The sequence below is a fragment of the Falco cherrug genome, chromosome 2 (assembly GCF_023634085.1).
Source record: "Falco cherrug isolate bFalChe1 chromosome 2, bFalChe1.pri, whole genome shotgun sequence".
Classification (NCBI taxonomy): domain Eukaryota; kingdom Metazoa; phylum Chordata; class Aves; order Falconiformes; family Falconidae; genus Falco; species Falco cherrug.
Window position 1 is genome coordinate 37,958,478 of NC_073698.1, and position 26,734 is coordinate 37,985,211.

At 36.7% G+C, this 26,734-nt stretch overlaps 1 protein-coding gene across 5 annotated transcripts in view; it reads left to right on the plus strand.

Moving 5' to 3' along the window:
• The window catches only part of TDRD3 (tudor domain containing 3), a 109,045-nt gene that overhangs the window by 46,494 nt on the left and 35,817 nt on the right, over nt 1–26,734 (plus strand). For 2 of the 5 annotated variants that reach the window (XM_055701396.1, XM_027814861.2), the window contains exons 3-10: nt 1,004–1,069; nt 8,497–8,657; nt 10,786–10,927; nt 16,511–16,582; nt 17,120–17,269; nt 17,963–18,103; nt 24,270–24,426; nt 24,793–24,918. In XM_055701396.1, the coding sequence (XP_055557371.1) occupies nt 1,004–1,069; nt 8,497–8,657; nt 10,786–10,927; nt 16,511–16,582; nt 17,120–17,269; nt 17,963–18,103; nt 24,270–24,426; nt 24,793–24,918 (1,015 nt within the window). Of the gene's footprint in view, nt 1–1,003; nt 1,070–6,130; nt 6,179–8,496; nt 8,658–10,785; nt 10,928–16,510; nt 16,583–17,119; nt 17,270–17,962; nt 18,104–24,269; nt 24,427–24,792; nt 24,919–26,734 lie in introns of those variants that run through there. The other 3 variants (XM_055701395.1, XM_055701398.1, XM_055701397.1) reach the window with 3 other exon arrangements.

Consider the following 26,734-nt stretch of genomic DNA (forward strand, 5'->3'; position numbering starts at 1 on the left):
CATTGGTGATTTAGGCTGCACTTCTGTGCTGTGTGGTTTAATACCAGCCAGAAATGGAGTACCATGCTGCTTACTCACCCACTTCCCTGTCCCCTGGAGGGATGGAGTAGAGAATTGGGAAGGCATGTAAACTCTGAGAGTTGAGGTAAGAACAATTTAATAATTAAAATAGGAGAAACCCACAAAATAATAATAGTAATTCTAATAACAATTAGTATGAAAAGGGGGAGGAGAAGGGGAAAGGAACACATGTAAATGCAGTAAAAACGTAATGTGTAAAGTTTAATTGGGTTTTATTCCATTTCCTATTTTCATGTTTGATCTTTTAGCCATCCAGTGCATCCTTTTGTCACACATCGCCCTGATTGGTATGCTTGTCCAAAGTGTTAGGTGAGAAAAGTGTTTCTGTAGAGATTCCTTTGTTCAATCATACAAATTCTTTAGTTTAATATTGTCAGTGGCTACGTTGTGCAGTTGCTGAATAATGGCGTGCAGCTGTCTACCTCACTTGAAAAGAAGTAATCAGACATTTCAGTTAAAAAGCATTTAATGGAAATAAAATTGAAGCTTTTATTCCAGGTATAATTGCAAAAATCATCTAAATCTTTTTGAAGGATTTGCATATGTAAAACCATACAGACTAAAAATGCTTTTCTGTAAGTGCCAGATGGAGAGTGAAGAAAGAAGTTTATTCCTGTTAAACTTTGGAGCTATGTCTAATAATAAAACATTACTTAGTTGTTTCATTTCCTCTATTAAAAGCATTTAATCATCCTTGAAAATGTGCTTAAAACAAAAATTAATTTAAAAAGGTAAAAGACTAATTCTGTGAACTCTTTAATTGATTTTTTTGCAGCATATGCAGTTAGTGATTTATTTTTTTTTTTAAGAAATAGTTGGCGTTATAGAAGAAAAATACCCTTCTTTTTCCTTTTTTTTTTTTTTTTTTTTTTAAACAGGGTATTTTGGGTTAATATTCTCTTGTCTCCTATATTAATTTCAGACAGATTTAAGAACGATTGGCAAGAAGTTCCTCCCCAGTGACATCAATGGCGGAAAGGTGGAAAAGGTAGACAATATTTTTACTTAACTTTTTTTTTTGTGTTCTGTGATTTCTGTGTAATGACAACCTTCTCTGGTGCATTAGTCTGGTTTTGTCATCATTTCATATACAAAAGAAACTTAATACCTGAGTATGTTGTAGGATAAATATATGAACATATTAGTTTGCCCACTAGGCTTCATAAAGAAAGGACTCTTTCTTTATTTCTCAGCTTTGAAATGCTTAAACGAATGTCAAGAATCCTAGCCGCTTGATTTATCACTCAAAGGTTATTTAACCTGTTTGATCTTGACATGGTATCAGAAGTTCATTTTTTCCCTCTCCTTTGTTCTTGTGAGGGCAGCAAAGCAGGTTAGAAAAAGCCAAGCAGCTGTAAGAAATAAATTTCTATTTTGTAAAACTGAACATCTCAGAAAAAGTGGGAAAATCAATTTAATTTTATAGGATCCCTGTTAAGTTTGCTGCTGTCCCCTCAGAGTATGTGCTTCCTTGTGTTACTGTGTGTCCTTTTGAGGATTCTCATTTTTGTTACTGACAGTACAAAACAGTATATATGTAGGATCCTAAATAAGAAAACAGGGACCATTACTGAATGGAGCTGGATAAATTTCCACATGGGATTGTCTTACAATTGATGGAGATGGAGGACTGGATAAGAAGATTGAATGCTGCAGGAATCTGATCCAATCCAAACTTTTTTGAAAGTTTGGTTCAAGGTATTTCTGTTTCCCAGTTTGTCAGATAGTTGAGAGAGATCAGTCCTTGCAGGCTTTTTCCATTTTTAATCATTGAAGACTGAAAATACAAGGAAAAGGGTAATTTTCTTTCTCTTAGGTAATGACTTCTGACAACAGGGGCAGGAATTTTGAGAAGCTGGAGGAAACAGAACAGAAGAAAACTATGGCCCCTAATGGTCTTCATTAATGAGAAATGTTTGTTTAAAAAACGGCATTTTTTAAATTCTAGAGACGTACATCTGTCATTATCATTAAGGAGCCAGGAGTTTTTACATGTGAACTTCTAGTGAAATTACTGTTTTTATTTGGATCACAGATCTTAGCAAATTAGTCAACCTCCCCTGCCCCCAAAAGCCCAAATCAAAACAAACACCTGCAAACTGTTTGCTGAAGGATGATAATACTTCAGGTTTTGAGAAGTAATGATTGCACAGAAAAAGTCAGTGTTTGTCTCTTATTTATAGTTTTTAGTCCAGACTGCTAGTGTACTGACTCTGCTTTTTTTTTAACTCCTGTTTCCTTTTTTAAGTAAAATTAAGCAAATCTGACTACTTAATATATGCTGCTATTAAGCTTGCAATGTATATAAATACTTTATGTTACTGTCATTTATCAACACATATTTCTGTATTTGCTTTATATGCAAGTAAGGATACGGTTGAGACAGGAGTAACTTCTAAATATAATCTCTCAGTAGAAAGCAGTTATTTGTGGTTCAGCAATGCTTCAGAAAACAATATAAATTACATGCTACTGTTTTTCCTGTCATCCAAGACTAGGTTCAGTATTATTTAACTTGAGAACATATGTATTTCCATATTGCATAGAAAATAACTTATTTTGTATTAGTGGCAAATATTTGCATAAAAGCTGAGATGATGTCCTAGTGTGAAACGATGTGGGTGTTTGACCGTTTATAGGTGGTTATTAACTTCAGTATTCAATACACAGAAATGTTGTATTCACTCATTTGTCTGTGTTACGTAGTTTTAAAAAAATCAATATTACCAGCATTAGCCACAAGATGGCCACATTTGCATAGGATTTGAAAAAGCTGAACCCTCCCATTTCCATCTGGATGGCTGCTATATACCATAAATACATGTTAAGTGTTCTTAATGCAATAAAAATGCAAAGGAGGCTATAAAGTTATAATATATGATTTAGTAATGCTGTTACTTTTAAGGCATAACTGATTTTCTTCTGAGTATTTATGTTTCATTACAATGGAAACATTCATTGCAGAAGAAGCATTCAGAAAGGATTTCCTTTCCGAGCTCAGAGACATGCTAAGAGTACTGACAGATGGATGATAAGCAGTTACAACATGAGTTACCAGTGATTCTAATTCCTGTTTAAGGTTACTCATACACCTCCCAATTTCTGTCTCATTACTTTAATACAACTAACTGTGCTTTGTTGCCTTTTAGTGTCTCTTTGAATGTGGATTTTGGTTTTCTACAGGTGTGCTTTTTTTATATTTTGTTGTTGTTAAAGGGATGATCAGATTTGCTGTTCCAGTTACAACTGACTAGCATTTAAAAAAAACCAAACAACCCTCCAATCTTGAGGTGCTCATCTTTATCTTCCAGTGAGAGTGATTGCTATAACAGATCTCCTGATGTAACTGTGTTTGAAACTCCAAGTGTCAGAAATTATCCTATACATTTTTAGTTGTTTGTTTCTTTTCTAGTTGAGATGGCTTTGTCAAGACTATGCATGTGGTAATGCTGACAGATCAAACTAAGTTGTAGTCTTTTTAGAAACAGCTCTTTGCCAGCTTTAGGTAAGCTGTGGGCCTTGAGCTCTTCACCTTGATGAGTGTTTTGATTGTGTTCTTAGCTCCTAATGCCTACTTCAGAAGCTTTTAAAAAGGCATGATTTTTGAGAAAAAGTAAATAATGTTAGATACAATAAGCTAAATATTTGTGAGAGGCTGACTAGTTTTTGGTTTCAGACCACACTTCGAGTGTGTCAAAGCAGTGCCCATAGAAGATGGTCCAATAACAGTCTTGAAAACAGTAGAATATAGTCTAGTTGCTATATTGCAAAACTGGTTGAAAATTACTCACCAGTTATTGGGCATTGCATGAGATCTTATCTTTAAGGTAGAGATCTAAAGAGATAGATTTATTAGAACATTGTTTTCTACGTTGATCACATTGGCAAGTATGCTTATAGATATTTTGTGGCTAGCTTTATCTGGAGCATCTCCCCTCATTCTAAGGATGGCAGTAGTTGCTTAATTCCTGTTTTTGAGCTGTAATGTCTTAATTGGCAGGCATTGAGGCAGGTGTAAGTACTGTTTGGAAAGTACTGCTACAAAGTAGTTTTACTGACATCCTGGATTTCCTGGAAAGGCTATTGATTCGTTGTAGAAAGAGGTAGTATTTCCATGTTTCCAACTGTTGATCAGTTAGTCCCCTCCAGTCCGTGTGTGTAGTTAATAATTCAGAAATACTTTTTTTCTGAACATGACATGATGTGCTTAGATTTGTTTATTCATATTGAAGTAGCTTATAAGCTAACTGCATGACTGAATGATCTTTTAATTAATTTAACCTGTGTCCAGAAAGAGCTGAGTATATTTTATCATATGATATGTAGATATTTGTTTGCTTCTGGTTTTGTGGTGGGTTTTTTTGTTTGTGTGTTTTTTGGTTTTGTTTGTTTCTTTTTTTTCCCCTTTCAAAGAGTCATGTATGTTCTGGAATTAGCACTGCTAGGTTTTGTGGATAAAGAGGAAGGTGACATGGTATGTCTCAATGACATTAAACTTCTATTTCTAGTCATTCCTCTTATCCCTCTTTCTGCTGTTTCACATTTCAGACTCTGATTTACCCAGCAGTTTTCACATACATTAATGTAAAACCTACAGTATAAATGGCATTATGTAGTATAAGATATTATTATTATTATTACATTTTTCACCTTGAAAAAGGAGACAGAGCATTAATTATGAGATTAATGATGGATAAAACTAGTGTTCATTCCTCAACTCATTTAGCCTATGTTATGTACTCTTATTTCCATCCTTTAGACTCTAAGTAGTTAAAGCTTAGTGCTTCTTTTATGGCACATAATATTTCTTTATTATTCTACTGTTTCTTTTATTTTAGTTTGTTTTTTTTTTTTTTTAAACAATTATTAATTAGTCATCTGAACTGCTTTTCATAGCATTCCAGCCTTAATGTGTGCAGTTGCTGGTCCCGTTAGAAGATACTTCTGGAGAGAGCAAGCTGCAGCTGTACTATTTGGAACTTTAGAATGAAGGCATTACCTCAATAATACAGTTTTGTATATAAGAGAACAGTTACAGGATCACAGAGTGGTTGAGGTTGGAAGGGACCTGATGAGGTCATCAGGTCCAACATCCCTGCTCAAGCAGGGCCACCTAGAACTGGGTGCCCAGGACCATGTCCAGACAGCTTTTCAGTGTCTTCTAAGGTGAAGAGTCTGCAATCTTCTTGGGCAGCCTGTTTCAGTGCTTAATCACCTTCAGAGTAAAAAAGTGTTTCCTGTATTTTGCTTTGTGCATTCTCCAGGCTGAACAGTCCTAGTTCTCTCAGCCTTTCCTCATAGGAGAGATGTTCCAGTCCCATCATCACGTCTGTGCCCCTTTGTGTCTAACCTTGGTGTCCATCCTGTAGGAAGTTTGGTCTTTTCTATGAGATCCATGAAAAGATTAGACTCGATGAGCCATTGAGTTACACTGCAGTGGTCCATCAGTCAGTATTTTAAGAGTTCTGGACTTCACTACTGTCTCCATTATGGGCTGTTCGTTAGGGTTTCTGTATCTGTGAATTTAATTTATTACTTTTTCATCCTCTCATCTGTTTCATATGCTGAATAGCCATTAACTTTTACAAAACGTTGTAAAATGTACAAATCTTTATAAAACCATTAATTTTTACAAAACACATATCCTTTCATTCCAGGTATTATTACAGTTTTGTCAAATGAAATCCTTTTTTTTTAAAGGGTAGGGCTTGTAGAAGTGTTGAAAGAACCCATTTTAATCATGATCCAAACATATTGTCCATTCTGAGAAGGAATTAAATTGATCTAGCTGATGTCGTGACATGTTTTTTCTTCCACTTCCTGCAGGGAGGAGCTGGACCCTAGCTGATGTAGAAATTGTTTGATGTATTCAACGTAACTGTATGAACTGTTCAAATTATTCAAAGTGTTAGTAAGGGAACTGCAAGTTGCATTTTTATAATGGGAAGTGACACAAAACCTTAATCGTTGGGATAGAACCAGCCTTACTACTTAAGATACTTGGTAATTTACTAGAAATTTGCCTCACCATTCTCTATATGACATTCAGCACCTGACTGCTGAAGAAGTTTCAGATTGGCTGACTCTGATTAAATGTGTAAGTTTACCTGTTGACCATAACTGATCTGATTTTTGTTTGTTAATTTATATTTTTTTTTCCTGCCATGATTCTCACAATGGTGCTTTAAAATAGTCCACACAAGGAGGACTGGCATAGGCCTTCTGGATTCACTTGGAATCCAGTGATGGTTGTCCTCCTCCTGCAGGAAGACTGACTCCTGTTTATGGTGTCACTATGTGCTCATTTTATGTGGTGAGAGGGGAAATGAGCTGAATTGGAACTGGGGGATGTTGATGCTCTAACGTCTTGATTAAGTCTATAAAAATAGTTGTGTTAATGTGGTACGTTTGAGGAAACTACACACTTTCATTCTTCTTTTACACCTATTTTCCGAAGTGACATGTAATTTTCTGTGTTAAGGAAGCAGAAACTACTGTCCAAGCTCAATGCATGCACAGCTCTGCTTTATTGTAGTGCATGTTTGACGCTGCAGACAAAAAGCCCTGAACGTACTGGCTTGTATGTTCATAGTTAGCCTAGCCTGCGTATCTTTGCACTCCAGATTTTAAGGGATCTACCAAACAATTGTTTAAAACCAAAAGCAAGTACCCAGAACTAGAACCTGCTCAACATTTGTGAAAGAAATTGCCACTGTAGTAAAGCTACTATTCAGCTGGCTGACAAACCTAGTTTGGTTAACTAGAAATGCTTCTTAGTTGCCTAGTGTTTCTTCATCTTTGAAGACATTGTATAATGTTAAAAACTATTAGTGTTAATTTATGACAAGCATAAATTTTTGTTGAAGCAACTAGTGAGCGTGGCATTGTGGTTCATTCACTACTATAGAAAGAACCTTTCCATACAAAAATTTAAAGGGAATTTTTTTTGTGTGGTGGCTTTGCTGTAGTTAATTGATAGAGGAGGGAAACTTGTTTTCATAGTATACTTTAGTTTATCTGGTTTTGCTTGTGTTGAAATAAAGGGGAAAAAATTTCAATGTGTATGAGAAACAGAACTGGTCTTTTAATTGTTATTGAAAGAAATAATGTTCAGTCAGCATTTACTAAAAATACTGCTGTTCTTATTTATGCTCTTTTCTTCGAACATTCAGGATTGAAGGAAAAAGATAAGAAAGCTTCAATTTTCAGTAGATTCCAAATAAAGGAGTTCTTCAGCTTTTGAGTAATCCTCCATCCCAATACTGTATTTTCCATGGTTTGATTTGAAGTCATAGACAATGCAGGTGCCTTCAAATTTTAAATTTACTTGAAAGTGTCAAGAATAGGAAAATCAGAAAATTTAGCTTATATTACTGGCTATTGTCTCAAGATCACAAAACCATGTAAGAAGTGACCTTTGTAGGATGCTGCTTTTGCTCCTTTTAGTGACTGTTTTCTTCCTCCTCCTAGTACAATTTCATGCTTTGTTGATATTCCAAAGTATTTTCCTTTTTCTTTTGTTCTCATCCTAAATAAAGTTTCTGTTTCCTTATCTTCTGATTTTTCTAGTTTCACTGCTTCTGTTCCTTTACTAATTTCTTTCTTCTTTATGTATGTTTACCTCCTGGTTATCTGCTCTCATTTAGCGTTATTCTGGGCTACCTGCTCTGTTTCTCAAAGGGAAGAAGCTGATGAAATGTGCACTTTTTCATCTTTTCTGCTGTCTCTTCAGTACTGGAAATCACTTGAGCAGTAACAGATTATTCATTTTTGTTTCTCATGGGGATTAGAATTACTTTGTACTCAGCTATAACTGAAATGTGAAGTGGATTGGTCAGTTCATTTTGGCTTTTTCTTTGTGTTGTGGGTTTTTTTTTTTCTCAACATAAACTGTGGTGTGTAAAGTGGAGCATGCTGCATTTTTAGGTGACGTCCCTTGAGGTTCTTACGTTCTGATTGCACCTCTGAAGAAGCTGTGTTTCTACTTAGTGTTTACAAAGAGATTGTACTTGAAATGTATGCTTGATGCAACCAGTCTTCAGGCCTATTTTTTTTTCTTTCTTTAGAACGTTTTGTCAATGAGACAGTGTGGTACAGCATGTGAAATCTTACTGGAACTGCATAGTATGTTGGAAGTGATATTATTTGTGGGTTGGTTTGTTTTGCCCCAGCTTCATTAACTTTTTTCCATAATTGGTATTGCAGAGATGTATGAAGTATCACAACTGTGTCTCTAAAAAAGCTGGTTTTGTTATGCTTTAGAATATATAGTGTATGAGTAATAGATATTGGACATGACTGCCTGATCAAATTACACTTCTCTTTGCCTGGGGGCATCTGTTAGTGTGTCTAGGTATTACAGTGTGTTTGCTTAATGGTGTTAACAGTTTTGTCTTTTCTGCTTTGCATATGTAGCTGGAAGGGCCATGTGTTCTGCAAATACAGAAAATACGCAATGTTGCTGCACCAAAGGATAATGAAGAATCTCAGGCTGCTCCCAGAATGTTACGTTTACAGATGACTGACGGACACACAAGCTGCACAGCTATAGAATACAGTAGCATGTCAAAAATAAGGTGAAAAACGTTTCTTTTCAAATTTTACTGTGATACTTAAATGTCCTTTAAATAATGAAAGTGTCTTAGTGATATCTGGAAAAAATTGCTCGGCAAAACAAGCTTCCTTCTCAAATTCTGTACATAAAGGAGGACCTTGAATTCAGCATGCAAAGGTGTATATGAATGTAATATACAATACCGTGTATGCTGAAGTACATAATGGAAGAAAGTGGATTTTTGCAGCTATCTGCTGAGTCTGTGTTGACACAGCTTGCAGCATTTTCAGTGTGTGCAGACTTGACCCAAATTCCCAGTTTTTAGGAGTAGCAGAGCTTTTGCCTGACTTTGGTAGCAGGAACGTCACAGATCTGACATACCTAAGTTAGTGCAACTAGTGCTGCTTTACCATGGGCAAAGCTTTAACTTGGGTTGAATTAGTAAATATTTCTTCAATTAAAAGTGAAGACCAAGAGCACTAATTACTGTTGAAGATGGGGATTTTTTGTGTGTTTGGTTATGAAGGTGCTGAAAATTCTCTTTATAGTGTTTAGTCTCTGGAGTCATGGTGCACTTTGCTTTAGTTCAGATGACAATGTAAAAAAAAAAAAAATAATCTTCCTCTCTCTGCTAGCTGCAACAGTTAGATACAGATATACACTTCATTTTTTAATATCATATTTTACTATTAAAATGCTCCTTCTCAGCAGGAGCCAGCTTGCAGTTTAGTGTGGTGCTGTCTTAAAAGGTAGAACACTTAATGATACTTTAATTTTAGCTTCAGCCAGCAGAACTTGGAATATCATATTCCAATGTGAATATAAAGAGAAGAGCAAACAGGCTCCTGTGTAAGTAGATTCTAGATCACAAAATAAAGAACAAAACCCAGAAGGAGACATAATTTAAAAGGTTTTAGATAAAATTTCAAACAAGTCAGAGAACTCATCACTCTAGTAATGGTGTGAGCTCTTTTCAAGTAATGTTGTACAGAAATTTAATTTCTGCTGTGTGTGGTTATTTCAGGTTTGAAGTTAGACTGTTAACATGGAATAATACGCTGTTTCAGTACATAGTGTTTCTTTAAATAAATAAACCCTGAAGTTTTCTTTTCAATGGAAAGTTCTTAATGGTTAGGGTTTTCATTTACCCTACCCCTCCTTTGCACAATTTTCATTTTTTCTATATTTCTTGTCTTGTCTAATTTTTACAATCTCATTTTCTTTGCTTTTATCAGAACAATAGTGAAAAGCCATTAATATTGCTAAGGTTAATGCCACTGGTGCTGAAATTGGCTTACTCCATTGTGAATGTTCCTCACCATGTGGTATGGTCCTGTGATTCCAACAACAGATTTAGCATATTTTAAAGAGCTCATTGTGTCTCAGTTGAAAGGTTACATCTGACTGTGTCCTGTTTCTCACAAGAACAATCAGTTTCCAGATTGTGCTGCTTGTCTTACCTTCCAATTATGGGTTGGAGATGTGTGATTCTTTTATGCATCTGCTGTTGTTTTTCACTGGTTAGATTCACATGACAAGAAGGCAAGGCACCTCCTTTTGGGAGGTGACCACAGAGAGCATCCATATGTTTTAAAATGATAGAGTAATGAGAGAAGCAGCACTGCAAGATGCATACTTTTTGTATTTATTGTGGTACAGTCCTGGCTGTTAGTAATGTATAGAAAGCTTCTTTTCTAACAGCTCTTTGTTTTCTTCTGAGTTAAACAGCTAAAACAAATGAGATCATTAACCGTCTGGAGATCCTCTATTTATTAACTATAAATACAACCTAGGATGAGGAATTTACTCGTAGACAACTAGCTTTGAGATATCTTCTGTTAGTCTAAACTAGTCATATCCTTCATTTGGTATTGTTAAATTGGATTTTAACCAAACAGACAATTTGCAAACATTAATCTCTGTTAGAATCTAATTTGCAATATGGCATTTTTGTGTGATGAGTAGGAAGTATTCCAATAAAGCTATTGAAAAGTACTGTGCATACTGAAGGAATTATTGCAAAGGTTTTTGATGCTTATTTTTTATTATAAAATATGACAATGTTGGAAGTATGAGAGACTTCTGTATGTTTTTGGTAGCAGAATATTAATAACTGTATTTGAAACATTTGGCTTTGTTTCTGCTTCTAGCCTGAACACTCCACCTGGAACAAAAGTTAAGCTTTCAGGAATAGTTGAAGTGAGAAATGGATTCTTGCTGTTGGATGACAGTAACACAGCAGTTCTTGGAGGTGAAGTGGAGCATCTGATAGAAAAGTGGGAATTACAAAGGGTGAGGTAACACCACTGGAAATGCTTGTCTTGCAGGATGCATATTACATTTAATGATATCAACCTTAATGTGTTGACTGTGAATTTTCATATGATGAGCTTTTGGAACTTCACTGTCCCAATAGTTTTAGGGATGCAGCCAAATATATGTAAATTAGGCCTTATGTATAGTGTTGCAAATGAGGAAATGATAAGTGGCCCTCCGTGGGAACTGATTGATTTCATAGTCTGCAGGGACTGAAAACATTAATCAAATGTATAAAATTTATTTTATTACAGTCATGGGTGGTTGCTTTCCTAAACAGTATGTTCAGTACCAAAATATGGTGTGATGCCTTTTACTATTACCATCTGCAGGCTCTGTATTTTTGAGGCAAAAAAAAACCAGTTAGTGTGTGGAAAGCATTGAAGTTGTTAACCTTAAGTATGAATTCTGTATTGCAGATTTTATCAGTTCTTTAGGTAAATTTGTGATTAGAAAGACAAATTGGAGGGTATAAAATCTTTCAAAAAGCTATAAATACTTCTAAACATCTTTGCTCTGTTTTAGCTTGGTTCCTGTTTCAATAGAACAAAAGTTGCTGCAGGAAGACTTTTCCATACATTTTCTCACAAATTCCTAGGGCAGGAAGTTTTGACCCTGCTGCCATCAATCCTAAATACTTGTCAGATGAACTCTCACTACTACTACCAAACATATCTCTCTATTTTTACATCTGCATCTCCAGAACAGAGTAGCTGCTTATGAACATGATGGTCATTTCTGTGTAAAGTACTACTTTTATTGTTGGTGATGCTGAGTTTGGCAAAGTTGCTTTTGTTACGGCTAGCCATCTTTGGTGTTTGTTTGCATCTTACAAATTTGAGCAAACTGGCCCAAAATCTGTTTGAACATTTGGGTTACACAGTGTCCATTCTATTAGATTCTGGCATCCTTTTCGTTCTTTTGTAGTTGAAAATACTTTTTAAAAAACATTCCTGGTTTTAAGTGAAGCTGTCTGATTAAAAAGAAGTTTCTGGGGCCAACAGCAGAAACATCCCATTTTATTGGTTTTTAAGTCTTGTGAGTTCTCTCTCCAGTCAAAAAACACTTAAGTTTTGAGATTGATGGGGACAGGAGAGACACACATAGAACTAATGTGTCCTGAAGGATGACATATAATTTGTAAGGGAAGGGTCAGTAGAATCAGTTAGCTTTCTTGGTGATAATTTGGACAGTCCTCATTTTTGTTCTTTCCAGTCTTCAATAAATGAATGCTACTTTATACATATTAATTTGTTTTTGAGGTCAATGTCAAGAAATAATTTGAAACATGTTCTTTACAAGAAAGCAAATAATTTAATAACATTGGAGTGCTGCTGACTACAGCAACTCTCAGCACTTGTTAGCCAGTTCTGTTGGCTTTATGTAATGTTTAAAAGAGAGGTAAGTAAATTTTCACTGATTTACTCTGGTAACATTAAGTATAGAAAGGTAACTATTGCTTATTGCTATCTGCTCAATTCTCTGGTTCCATCTTGCAGTTTGCCAGAGTATTGTTTTCTTTTTCTCGTTGCCCAGCTGACAGCACATGGTCAGGTTCCCAGCATGAATGTGGCTGTGTCAGAAAACTTGTGGGTGACAAGAAATCAGTTTGGACAGGTGAACTGTGACCACTGGAAATCGTAGTTCAAGTTCTATATCCAGACTGACAGCTAGGCATATAGGGCTCAAACAAATCTATAGAAGTGAAGTGCTACTTTCATAGCAGTTTCCTTATGAACTCTATGTTTCTGTCTTGTTCAGAAAGCTTTACAGAGGCAAACGGTTGACAAATAAGCAAGACTGTCAACTCTTGATGATATTTAACTTAGGACATTGCCACTCCTTGTTTAATCTTGCCACTGAAGCTTAAATGAAATGCTAAACTGTGGTAGCATAAAAATAAAGAAAAATTGTATTTGGGTGACTACTTGAAATTACTTGTTTTGAAGCCAGGTTTTTTTCTCTCCACTACAGTGTCTGAGAAGTGTTAATTGGGCTTCTTGTGTAGGTGATGAAATAAATGTCTTTTAGTAAAAAAGTTAGTGCTATAAAGTCAAATAGTATTGCAGAACTTTAGAATTGAAGTTGTTTATCCAGTCTTAAATTATTACCCTTGCACCTACCTGTCAGCTTCTAGTTGTGTAGTTGCATTACCTTACCGTTTTGTTCCGTTCAGAATGACATTTGAAATTTGCTTTTGGGAAGAATCAAGTTTTAGTAATGGGAGACTCACGCTAAAATATAGTGCATGTGGAATGAATGTGATATTATTACACTGCATGTGGAATGAATGTGGTATTCCTTGTAGCATTCAATTTTACCATAAGCTAGTTCTTGCCTAGAAATTTCGATTTTTTTAAGTGTCGCTGTTTAAGTGATGGTCAATAAATAAGGAGTTAATGAGAATGTTCCTGTGTGATCTTCTAGATTATTTGGAAATATAAGGAAATATGTCATGGATTTCTTTAGGTGCGAATATAGTTCCAAATAACTTGTCTTTCATAGTTTTCTGGTGGTGATTGGTGTTTTAGTCGGTAAGAATTTAAGTCAGTGAGGATCCATATCTGCAAGAGGTTGCTGGCACCCTTCTTATGAAGGAAGAGTACTTTGTATTGCTATTAATCAGAATAGGAGGTCATATGTAAAGTGACGGTTGAAGCAAATTTTGCTGAGATGATTGGGGAGACTGGTAGGCTTTTATATTTTAAAAATGCATAATCCGTGAAATCACATTTTATCTGAAAGTAAAGTTCTCTAGTATACTTAATGATTCTTCAATTTTAGTGAAGGTGAGGCTAAATACTGAGTTTGCCTTGTGGGAAAAGGGGGTAGTTTATGTATACTTCAAAATTCATATTAGAAAGTCTGAGGGTATAACAGTATATAATATCTATAAGTTCAGTCTCCTATTGTAAGCCTTTGTATCTTAAGAGAGTCCCTCGGAAAATTTTTTAATGTCACAATCGAAATACAGCAGAAAGGGAAAGGCATGCTAAATGTATTTTAAAAGAGTTTATTCTAAGTGGTACCTGCTGCTGCTGTGCTATGGGCAAATTTAACCATAAGGTTAAAAAAATACTGTTGCCAGTTTGCTTTTTATTTGGTGCAAAGTGAAATTTAATTTCCAGAACAGTTGTTCTCACTTCTCAGCTGGCTACCTGAGAGGAAGGTGTCAAGGCTGTTTTTTACTATTAGGCAGAGTTCTTTCATTTTGGATAACAATTTTATGCAATAGATTGTTATTTGATGATTCAAATATATGATTCAAAAACAGCTAAATGTTAGTAAATATGGAGTCTGTTCTTAAATGCTTTTTAGCTATTTGTCAAATTACATGTTTGAGCAGTAGTTTGAAACAGTCTTTTTCTTGTATGTGTTTCCTTCATTCTGATTTGGGAAAGAAAAGAAATAAAGGTTGACCTTAAACTTAAACATGTTCTCCCTGATTGTAGGACATGAGGAATTAACGATGATCAAATGTTTGAGTTCTTAGGCTATCTTATAAATATTTTTATTATAATTTGATTCAGTGCTGGAGTTTATTCCAGAATTGCCTACATTTCTCTAGATCCAAACAAAACAAAAAGTGTAGTAGGGTTTATTGGACCTAGCGTGCCTACCTTGGGTCAGCGAAGCGGCTTCGCCATGAAATCACTGTTGAACCCTGCTGCTTCATTTAATAGATTACAGAAGGTTATGAGTGTGCTACAGTGGTCAGCCCTTGGTTAGCTCATAATTCTAAGGCAGCACTTCAAGTGATGTGATTGAAACTAAAGCAGAATTTTTTTATGATTTATGATTATTTTATTTTTTTTCTTGACCCTTGAAAGGAGCCATAACTAATATAGAAAATGGCCTTTGGTTCCTGAATGGAAGTAGTTAACTTACAAAAAGTGGACCAGAAATTTTGATTTGGGTATTGATTAGCCAAATTAATCTCCCATACTATGTGAGAATTTCGTAAAATATTGGGTTAAAGCATATTCACATTTATACTACAGCTCTCACCTGATGGAATTAAATCAATTTTACATCAGGATAATAAATATATAGGTAAATGGTTAAATAGAGTCTTAAGTAATCGAAACTTTCTCTGCTGATGGGGTGTAGTAAATGAAGTATATAATCATGCATGCGTATCCTAGTGGGCAAGGAAGGGACAACAAGAAATGAAGATGATAAAAGAGATGCATTATACAGAATGCAATTTTGAAGCATTAAGAACCCGATAAAAGAGATGCATTATACGGAATGCAATTTTGAAGCATTAAGAACCCTGTTCTTCCTTTTTCCACTTTTGAAACAAAATATTTGTGTAATACAAAATAACCAATATATTGATTTCAGTGAATTTCACTCTTGCAGGTTGCTGCTGTTGCTACAGTTTGTAAAGAAAGAAAAAGTGTATCAACTATGAACAGATATTTTAATGGAGTTTTTTGGGTTTTTCTGTTTTGTGGTTTGTTTTTTTCTTTTTTTTTTTTTTTTACTGTTGGCAACTAGTAATTTGTATTGTGAATGCTTTATTTTCAGGCCTATGTTACCAATTACCTGATTGTGGCTAAGAGTTTAGAGACATCTGTAGCTCTTATGTATCAGTAATTGTTATGTTTATTGTTACGTTCTTTGAGATTCAAAGATCTGCTGATCAATTTAGCACAGGCACTGTATTTCTCATAAAGCCATAGGGGAAATCTCCTAGTGGCACAGCATTTTGTTTCCAACAGTGTCAAAAAGACATGATTTTTAAGGATAGCACACAGCCCGAGCTCTTGTACAGCCTTGGCATCCAGAATTGTTGTATTATGCTTTATCAGGGGATACAATCCTGACTAATCCTTTCAGTATTTGCTTATGCATGAATTCATGAATTTCACAGAATGGTTGAGGTTGGAAGGAACCTCTGTGGTCATCTAGTCCAACCCTCCCTGCTCAAGCAGGGCCACCTAGAGCCTGTTACCCAGGCCAGTGTCCAGGCAGCTTTTGAATATCTCCAGGGATGGGGAGTCCACAACCTCCCTGGGCAACCTGTGCCAGCACTTAGTCACCCTCATGGTTAAAAAAGTTTTTCTAATGTTCAGAAGGAGCCTCCTGTGTTTCAGTTTGTGCCAATGGTTTCTTGTCCTGTCAGTGGGCACCAGTGGAAAGGGTCTGACTCCATCTTCTTTACAGTCTCTCTTCAGGTATTTGTGTAGATTGGCAAGATCCCACTGAGCCTTCTCTAGGCTGAATTGGTCCAATCTCTTTTTAAACATGCTGGAACTACGCCTTTTACAATGGCTAGTGGCAGCAAGTTCACTGGGCACTGTGTAAAGGAACATCTGATGCCTATTTGTGTGCCCCTTTGTTCTGTTAGTGTAGATTTTGGTATATAGCTGGTTTTTCTGCACTTGCTGTATGTGTTGCGTATGTGACTTTGCAAATTTTCATTACTTTCTTTGTTTCCCTGCCCCTCATCCAGCATTATCCTTAAGTGCTCCAGGTTTTCCAGTATATCCTTATTTTTTATGCTGAAAATGTTTATCTTGCAATTTATGAATCAACAACTTTCTTTTACAGAGCTTAGCAAAACACAATAGGAGTAACATTGGGACAGAAGGTGGCCCTCCCCCTTTTGTACCTTTTGGACAGGTACAGTGTACTTCTCTTTCTCCTATTTTGCAAAAATACCCTGTATCATGTTATCTAGGGGACCTGGTTCCAGGTAGATAAAGACTATCGGTACATCTTAGGTCATGATGACTTGGATCTAAAAAATGTGCCTGTTGAAAAAAAATGTTGATCCATGTCAATTTGCTATTTTATTTAAAAATTTAACATTTTTCCTCTCAATTTCAAATTAAAATTTATTTAGTATGTGGAGCCTTTGATTCTTTGGTCAGATCTTGTAGACAGTAACATAGTCCTTCCTTAAATGCTGAAGCTATTTACAAGAATTATATGAGCTACACCATGAACTAAGCTTAAAACATTAGTCATTCTTTTTGGCCTTTCTATTGGACCTGAGGAGTGTGCTTTCCGCTAAGGCATGTTAGATGTCCTAGGTGTATGCTTTTATTATCATGTTCTTTAGATAAAGTTGTGCTACTGTAATAGAGTAATCCTTTTTTTTTTTTTCAATTGAGGGTAGGCAGAAGAGTGAATTCAAACTTTCTTTTGCTTTTTCAGAAATGCGCATCTCATGTGCAAGTGGACAGTAGAGAGCTTGATCGCAGAAAGACTCTGCAAATGACAAATACTGTAAAAACTGTTGTGGACAATGATGAATTTGAAAAGCAGAGAACAGCTGCTATTGCAGAAGTAGCAAAGAGCAAGGAGGTTAGAATGCATGTGTTACAGCATTTTACTTACTGTGATTGATCTTTTCTTCTTAAGTATTTCTTAAATGACAAGAGCTTTCTGATGTTTGCATTCTTATAATTCTACATATATCTTTAAAAAGAGGAATCAAACTGTGTCCTTTGGATTGATGAGTATGTTCTTATTGTAATAAAGCTAATAAATGTATATTAAATGTTTTATTGTAGATACGATTTTTATTTGGTGCAAGTATTAAAAAAAGTGTTTTTTACAATTTAGCTAAAGAGAGTTAAGTAATAAATACAGGTTATCGATTTTCAACTGCTTTTTTTCAGTTCTCAAAACCTCATGATTCCCTGCATTCAGTCAGAACGAATACCTAGGAAGTTCAGTTCTAACATGTCAGGGTTTTATGCCCTTCCTTGGTTTTCTTTTTAGTTTATTTTTCCCAAGGTTTGCTTGGGAAGTCATGAAAACTAGAATTATATACCCTTTTTACAGCCTCATTTGGGCATAGGGGGAAAAAATACCTACCTAATAAATTAATCTTTTTTGTATGTGTAAATTAGTCCTTTATTTGTTGATGCAAGTATAATCATAAAAATATCACTGCATCAAATTTACTGCACTTTTGCTACTAGCTAAATATTAAGGCTTATTTTCACAATTTCTGTTTACTGAAATGTTTTTTTTTTCTGTGCTTCTCTGAAGACTAAGACATTTGGAGGAGGTGGTGGTAGTAGCAGAAGTAATCTCAGTGTGAGTGCTGGAGGGAATCGAAACAGGGAACTGTTCCAGAAAGAGAAGATAACAAAACCTGAGGGAAAGAATGAAGGTGTCTACCGAGAACTGGTAAGGTGGAAGACTTAAATGGAACCTTAAACATGTACTGTTAAGAAACAAAAAACAAATGTAACAAAAATAAAACCAAGAGGCCCTGACCTTTCAATTTAGTTTGAAGTCTGTTTGGAATACTTAAGGTATTTTTATACTTTACTGAGTTATATATGAGTTTCAATGTGATTTTTTGTAAAAAAAAAAAATCAAGTAATAATAAATTGATGTCTTACCTAGTAAGTTCTAAAACCAAGTCCTTGCAAAAGAAAAGTAGTAGTGTGTGTGGAACAGGACATAACAGTATAGTTTTATTTTCTCGTTTAGATAAGCTCAACAGTCTTGCATGTTAATGGGGGGTTTGAACCACCTTGATATCTGTTGGAGGGACAACACAGCAGGGCATAGGCAATCTAGGAGGTTCTTGGAATGATTTGGCAATAACCTCCTCCTCCAAGTGATAGAGGAGCCAACAAGTAGAGGTGCCACGCTGGACCCTGTGACCAGCGGGGAGGGGCTGGTGGGGAATGTGAAGCTTAAGAGCAGCCTTGGGTGCAGTGACCACAAAATGGTGGACTTCAGGATCCTTAGGGCAGTGAGGAGGGTGTGCAACAAGATTGCTATCTGGAATTCTGGAGAGCAGACTTTGGCCTCTTCAGGGATCTGCTTGATAGAATACCATGGGATAGAGCCGTGGAGGGAAGAAGTGCCCAAAAAGCTGGTTAATATTCACGGATCACCTCTTCTGTGTTCAGCAGCAGTGTGTTCCAGCAAAGTTGTGCAAAAAAGCCAGGAGGCCTGCATGGTTGCACAAGGAGTTCCACACAAATAGGAAGCCTACAGAGAGCAGAAACCAAGGGCAGGTAGTCTGGGGGGAATACAGAGAAACTGTCTCAGCATCCAGGGATCGGGTTAGGAAAGCTAAAGCCTTGATGGAATTAAATCTGGCTAGGGACATCAAAGTCAACAAGGAAAGCTTCTGTAGGTATGTTGGTGATAAAAGCAAGAGCAGAAAGAATGTGGGCCCTCTCCAGAAGGAAATGGGGTATCTGGTTACCTGGGATATGAAGAAGGCTGAGGTACTCGATGACTTTTTTTGCCAAAGTCTTCACTGGTAAGTGTTCCAGCCACACTGCCCAAGTCACGGAAAGAAAAGGCAAGGACTAGGAGAGTGAAGAACTGCCCAATGTAGGAGAAGATCTGGTTCAAGACCAACTAAGGAAACTGAAGCCGCACAAATCCATGAGACCTGGTGAAATGGATTCAGAGGGTCCAGAGGGAACTGGTGGATGAAGTGGCTAAGCCACTGTCCCTCATACCTGAGAAGCTGTAGCAGTCCAGTGAAGTTGCCATGGACTGGAAAAGGAGAAACATAATCCTCGTTTTTTAAAAAGGGAAATAAGGAAAACCCGAAAATCTACAGGCTGGTCAGTCTCAGCTTGGTGCCTGGTAAGATCATGGAGCAGATTCTCCTGGAAGCTATTTTAAGGCACATGGAAAATGAGGAGGTGATTGGTGACAGCCAGCATGGCTTCACTAAGGGCACATCATGCCTGACAATTTGGTGGAGTTCTACAGCGGGGTTACAGTGTTAGTGGATGAGGGAACAGCAGCTGATGTCATCTACCTTGACTAGTGCAAAACATTTGACTCTGACCCACATGATGTCCTTGTCTCGAAACTGGAGAGACATGGATTCAGTCGGTGGACTACCTGATGGATAAGGAATTGGCTGGATGGTCACACTGAAAGACTTGTGGTCAACAGCTCAATGTCCAAGTGGAGACTGGTGACAAGTGGCGCTTCTCAGGGGTCTGTACTGGATCTGGTGCTGTTCAGCATCTTTGTTGGTGTCATGGACAGTGGGATGGAGTACACCCTCAGCAAGTTTGCCAGTGACACCAAGCTGTGTGGTGTGGTTGACATGCTGGAAGGAAGGAAGGCTGTCCAGAGAGACCTTGAGAGAGCTAGGCCCAAGTGAACCTCATGAAGTTCAAGAAGGCCAAGTGCAAGGTCCTGCATGTGGGTTGGGACAACACCCACTATCAGTACAGGCCGGATGGAGAATGGATTGGGAGTGACCCTGGGGAGGAAGGACTTGGGGTTGCTGGTGGACAAAAACCTCAATATGACCTGGCAACGTGCATTTGCAGTCTAGAAAACCAGCCATATCCTGGGCTGCATCAGAAGTGTGGCCCAGCAGATCGAAGGAGGTGGTTCTCCCCCTCTACTCTACTCTTACGAGACCCCACCTGGAGTACTGTGTTCAGCTCTGGAGCCCCCAGCATAACAAGGATATGAACCTGTTGGAGTGAGCCCAGAGGAGGGCCACAGAGATGATCAGAGGGCTGGAGCACCTCTCCTATCAAGACAGGCTGAGACAGTTGGGGTTGTTCAGCCTGGAGAAGAGAAGGCTCTGGGAAGACCTTGTAGCAGCCTGCCAGTACCTAAGGGAGCTCTACAAGAAAGCTGGAGAGGGACTTTTTACCAGGGAATATTAGTGATAGGACAAGGGGTAATAGTTTTAAACTGAAAGAGGGTAGATTTAGATTAGGTATTAGGAAGAAATTCTTTACTGTGAGGGTGATGAGGCACTGGAACAGGTTGCCCAGAGAAGCTGTGGATGCTCCATCCCATGGCCAGGCTGGGTGGGGTTTTGAGCAACCTGCTTTAGTGGAAGGTGTCCTTGCCCATGGCAGTGGGGTTGGAACCAGATGGTCTTTAAGGTCCCTTCCAGCCCACACCATTCTGTGATTTATTAATTAATTTTAATGTAGCTTTTCTTCTGAATTAATTTAATATTTATTTTAAGAATCTGTTTTCAACTGTTGCTTTGACATCAAGAAAACCAAGTGGTGCTCTGACACTTAAAACGACCAAGTAGAAATACTGTTGTGACATGAGAATGTCATGCTTACATGGTAACAAGTACTGTTCCCTTTTGAGTAAGGCAGGTTACCATTGGAGAATCTGAATTTTTCCCCTTAACCCGAAATATCACCTTCCAATGTATTTCTTAACTTTATACTTACTGAGAAGTGTTCTTTGGGATCACTGCATTGAATTAGGTGGGTATAAAATGAGAAGTTATTGATGATTGTTTTGATTACTTCAGTAATCTAAAAGTTTATGATGAAGGAAATATTTTTATCAAGAACAACTCTGGAGAGGAATTTCCAAGTATGTAATAACAATGATTCTGATTTGAATGATGAAAGACTGAAAGAGCTATCACAACAATATAGTAATTCAGTGAACCAGTATTAAAATATTAATTATAAATATAATTTATTGTTGAATATTTTTCATCTTATTTACCTTTAACGAAGGTTTAAGAATGAGAAGAAAAGATATTTAGGAACAGTAACTGCCTGTTACAATTTTGTCCTAATAGTGTCTGTTGTCATCTCACAGCAAGGAGAACCTCCAGCAGTGCTGCCTTCAGCACTGTGCTCAGAAATGTCAATATAGAATTGTAGAAACACAGCCTGAAAGGGCCTCAAAAGGTCATTTAGTTATCCCTCTGCCCGGTACATTCTTGACAGCTGTGTCTCAACCTAAATAGATTTAAAAACCCAACAACCAAACAGATAAAAATGCCAACAGCAACACCGTGCCCCCCTCCCCCCTCCCCATTTAAATTAGTTGTTTAAAGTATTATCTTTTGTTTTTTCTATGAGTTGCAAGAAGTTTGTGTTACATTGTAAATAATGTCTTATATTACTGATATAAAATGGTAATACTTTCAATTTATCAAAACTTAGTATTAAGTCATTTAACATACCTAGGTGCTGTTTAAAAGAAGCAAATGTGAACCCACCAAGCCTGTACAGAAAGCTGTCTTCAAACTAATGATTTTAAGATCTTAAAGCAATGGATAACTTACTTTGTCATTTTAGAATTGTGACATCAAATAGGTTTGATGTTGACTTTCATGTATATTGTTGACTTGTGTCTGTATTTGGAAACAGTTAAATGTTTGTAATCCATTTGGTGTGTTACCTTCCAAGAAACCTGAAGCGCTATACCTACAAAACAAGAAACAAAGATGTGATTTTTCTCTTTTTATTCATAGGCAGACAATAGATTGTGGAGGTCAATCATCCTCCTCTCTTAATAATCCTTATAGGATATTTCCTACAGTTTTCTTTGCCTTTCCAGTTTTGTATAGGAGAAACAAGTTTTGTGCTGTGTAAATGAAGTTGAAGAGAGAGTTTTTGACACCCAAAGATACTTAGGATGCTACCTTTTTTCACAAACAGTCTTTGTATCTGGGAAGTCGCCATTCCCTTGGGTCTCCATTTGTGACCTATCCAAGATTTTTTTTTAATCCATAGCTGAGAGTACAGGTACTGTATCTATGAGTCTTCAGTTCCTACTGGTCTTTGAATGTAGCTGTCATGCACAGAATTTCCACCATTGAAAGGAGGTGGAGCAGGAGTAATGGCTAGAGGTTCTCATCCAAACCAGCTGCATACCTACAAAGATGAGTGAAGCAGATTTGCTGAGCAAGTACTCTCAGTTGGACCCTTGTTGCCATACAGAAGAATCTACGAGAATGGCCTATTAAAAATAAGACGTTAGTTAGGCAACTTGAAGTCAGACTCAAGTGGGATGATGATTTGCTGTAGACGCTGAGGTCATATTTCTGCCCTATTGATCTTCAAAGACCTTTTAAATTGCTATTCCTTTACTTAGTTTTTGAACAGTTAAATTAAGAGTGGTGTTGAGTTTGGGAATGAAGGCGGCTACGTGAAAGCATTGGAGTTAACATTGCTGAGCACGTGGGAGTTGTAGTCAAGTGCTGCAAAGTTGTGCCTTGCACCATTACAGCAATTCTTGCATAGCTAAGCATAGTTAGGAAAGTTACTTGAGTTGTTACGTATTCTGGCTTACTGTATTGAAGTACCTCTGTGTAGATATAGCAACCACAAGCACTGATTTTGTGTCTCTGCCCCGAAAAGGAGACCTTCTCCTGTCTGTTGTCCCAGAGCACAGTGTGTAGCAGGAATTAAGACAAAAAGTGAATGTATTAAAACATCAGGAGAAATCGTAATTGGAGAAATTACATCACAAGTCTGTAGAAAATTCAACAGGAAGGGCTAAATGTTATTTGCTATACAACTGTCATACGATTGTAATTTAATTCATTCTAGCAATTAAACTTCGTGTTCTTCTAAGCAGTGGGAAAAAGAAGGGGTTGTATATCTTGGAGGTTAGACTCTGTTGGGTTTGGTTGTTTTTTGGTTTTGTGGGTGTTTTTGGGAGTTGGTGGTGTTTTTCCATTGTGTTTTTGGTTTGTTGTTGGGTTTTTTTGGGGGGGGGGGGGGAAGGTCACAATATAACTATTTTGGAACCTGTAGGCAAAATGTTATTTATGGGGCTTGAGTTAAGAATGTATTTGGTTGCAACTGTTGCTGTAGATTAATAACTGGCATAGTTTTGTTTGGGTGTGGAATGAGGCAGAACAGAGGGCCTAGTCCCATTTCATGTTTACTGCATGTAGGTCTGTCTGCACTGAAAGAGGCAGTTCTTGCTTCAGTGTTTTAAAGCACAGTGCAGAAGTAAGGTTATTTTCTGTAATTACTACTCTGATTCCTGCTTTGCCTCTTGCCGTCATGCTTTATACCGTTTAAAAGAAGAAAGTTTGTTTTCCTGAGGAAGTTGTTTGTATTTCTTTGCTTTCTTCTACAGAACCTTTAGCAATTACATTTTCTGCATGTTTTAAGAAGTGTATACCTGAGTGTATAACTGAGATAATTGTCTGTAAAAGTTATGAAAGCATTCAAACAGGAACAAATAGCTAGTTTTTATACTGGTATTACTTTGTGAGATTCCTTTTAGTTTTCATCTCAGAGAAAGTATATTAGCCTGTTGTACTATTCCTGTGTACAGCAGAGGAAGAGGTAGTCTAGGGGAAAATTTTGCTTGAAACCACATAATATTAGAACTAAGAACTGATGAATTAATCATCATCATCATAATATTAAAACACCCTCTACTAGCAAGTTGTTTGCACATGAAAGATCATATGTGAAGATTTTATGTAAAAACTTAAATATTTATCACAATGAAATATAAAATATTTCAGTTAAAAATAATGAAAAATTAAAGTAAAATCTGGTGGTTTTATAGAGTCTGTGTTGTATCTTATGATCAGTTCTTTGTGTAACTTTTATTTCAGGTTGATGAAAAGGCTCTAAAACACATAACAGAGATGGGTTTCAGCAAAGAAGCAGCAAGACAGGCACTTATGGATAACAGTAACAGCCTAGAGGCAGCATTAAATTTTCTTCTGAACAGCAGTAAACAAAAACCCATTCAGGGACCACCACCTCGAGGTAAAACTTGGAATGAAATGCTTTAAAACAGTGTTTACGAGCAAAGGAGTTTGTGTATGGTGGATTATTACCATAGTTGTGGAAGGGTGTATCTGCATGGTTTTTTCCTGCAAGCTAGAACGCTTTGCAAACCTGAAAGCAAATACTTAAAAAAGCCTTTGTGTATTATGGCCTTGTCAGATTTTTGGAATTTGAAGTCGTAGATCTGAATAGCCTTAAATGGAGAATATCTGCATCTGTTTTGTCTATGAAAGAATTTTTTAAAGATAGAAAATATAATTCAGAAATCAAATTTAAAAGTCTATACACTTTTAAAATTTATTTTTTCATTCCCCACTCACAAATAACTTTTGCTTTACTTTACAGGTAAAGGAAAGGGCCGAGGCCGAATAAGACCTGAAGATGAAGAGGAGCTAGGAAATGCCAGACCATCTGCACCAAGCACACTGTTTGATTTCTTGGAATCCAAAATGGGTACTCTAACAGTAGAGGGTAAGTTATTGAAAGTAATGTATCTGCATTCAATATTGGACAGTGTTAGTGGAATACTTTTCCCTAACTTTGTCATCTAAAAAGAGGATTCTTAGAGCTTCTTTCGCAGTTGGCTGTAAAAATACCCGAGTGCTAGAGAGAGCTATTACTATCCTTTGAAGAAAGGTCAAATAAATTGCACTGTGGTCGTTCATACTTGTCTTGATTACAGAAGAGCTTAAGAGTGTGTGATTCAGGCTTAGATGTCTGAAAGTCAGTAATTTTGAAATAAGGTGACATAAATCCCAGTTGATTAATTTAATTTGATAAAAGCTCTTGCAACTTTAATTGACTTCTTTGTTGCTGAGTTTATAAAGATAAAAGCCATAATTGTAGTCCTTCTTCCTCAGTTTATAAACAGAATATTTTGCATGCTGCCCATTTAAGAATCTAGTAATTGTGGTAAGCTTAATTGTTTTTGTATTCCTCCTCTTGGGGGTGGGGGGGAAGGAAGAGGGAGGGGGAGAGCATGGAGGGTTTTGGCTGCTGTAAAATACTTAAGCACATTCCCACCTGGTTTTCCTGTTTAATACCTGTAAGGACTGAAGGAAAGGAAGGATTTTAGAAAGACGGAAGTCAAATAATCCCTCAGATTGAGTGCAAAAGATCTGGGATTTTTCTTTAATGTCCTTTTAGTTACTTTTTTTCTGAAGAAGCCATATGAGAGTGTAGTCTATGCACCAGGATGCCTGTTTAGGTCTAAATTATTCAGTACTTTGGAAACTTTGACAGATGCATTAAAAGAAAAAAAGAGGAAACTCCATGCACCTTGAGGTCTCAAGAGGCTGCTGTAATATTACTCGCAGTAAGCTGAGTAGTAAATGGAGATCATTTTTTCTTCTGGGTATGGCCTTGGAGGTGTTTCAGTGGCCAATGTGAAATGAAAATATCTGCTTCCATTATTTAACATGAAGGTTTTGTGATGGAGTTGTAATTTTTTTTTCCCCTATAAAATGACATATATTCATAAAGGATGGAAAAAGTTCGTATTAGTTTATATGAACCATTTGGTATTTTGGAGTTGTCTAAAGAATGAGTACATTTAAAGAATGAGTGCATTTAAGGAATGACTGGTTTTTATACATGATTACTTTTTAACTTAAGTCCCAAAATACTCTTTGTTGACTGTTAATAACAAATTCTTGCTTTGCATATTTTCAATGGATTTGGGATTTAAAAAGAAAAGTAACATGGAGAAAGTGGAAAATAAGCTTGTAGTAAAGGAAAGTGAACAGGCTGCCCTGTTGGGAAAGGTGTGAATGGCTGCAATGTCAGTAGGCACCTGCATCGGAAATAGAACATCCCCATCACTCTGGTTAGTGTGTGACAGATCTTTTGTTGAATGTATTATTTTTGTTTGTAGCTTATATGTATTAAAATTGTATAAATACTTGTCTTTTTTTGCTTTAGGATTGAAATTAAGGTTAGTTGAGTTTGAGAGTCATTGCTGAATGTTCTGATTAGAAATGAGAACTTAAAGCCACGTAGGCTCTGTCAGTGCATGAAAACCCCAGTTTTCTGTGACAATTATTAGGACCATTCGCTTTCCATTAAATGCATAGCATATTTTTTTTCAAGAATTATTTTGTTAGATCTTTTGGAGCTTTGAAGCTGCACATTTGTGGTTGCTACTTGCAATAAGCACTGTAGCATTTTGCATTAGTCGGAAAATTTTTTGCAGCGTGTAGCAACTAAAGGTCAGCATATTCAAATGGAAGGAAATGCAGCAGTCAGAAATACAGTTCTTGGAGCTGTGCAGAGGATACCTTTATCCACA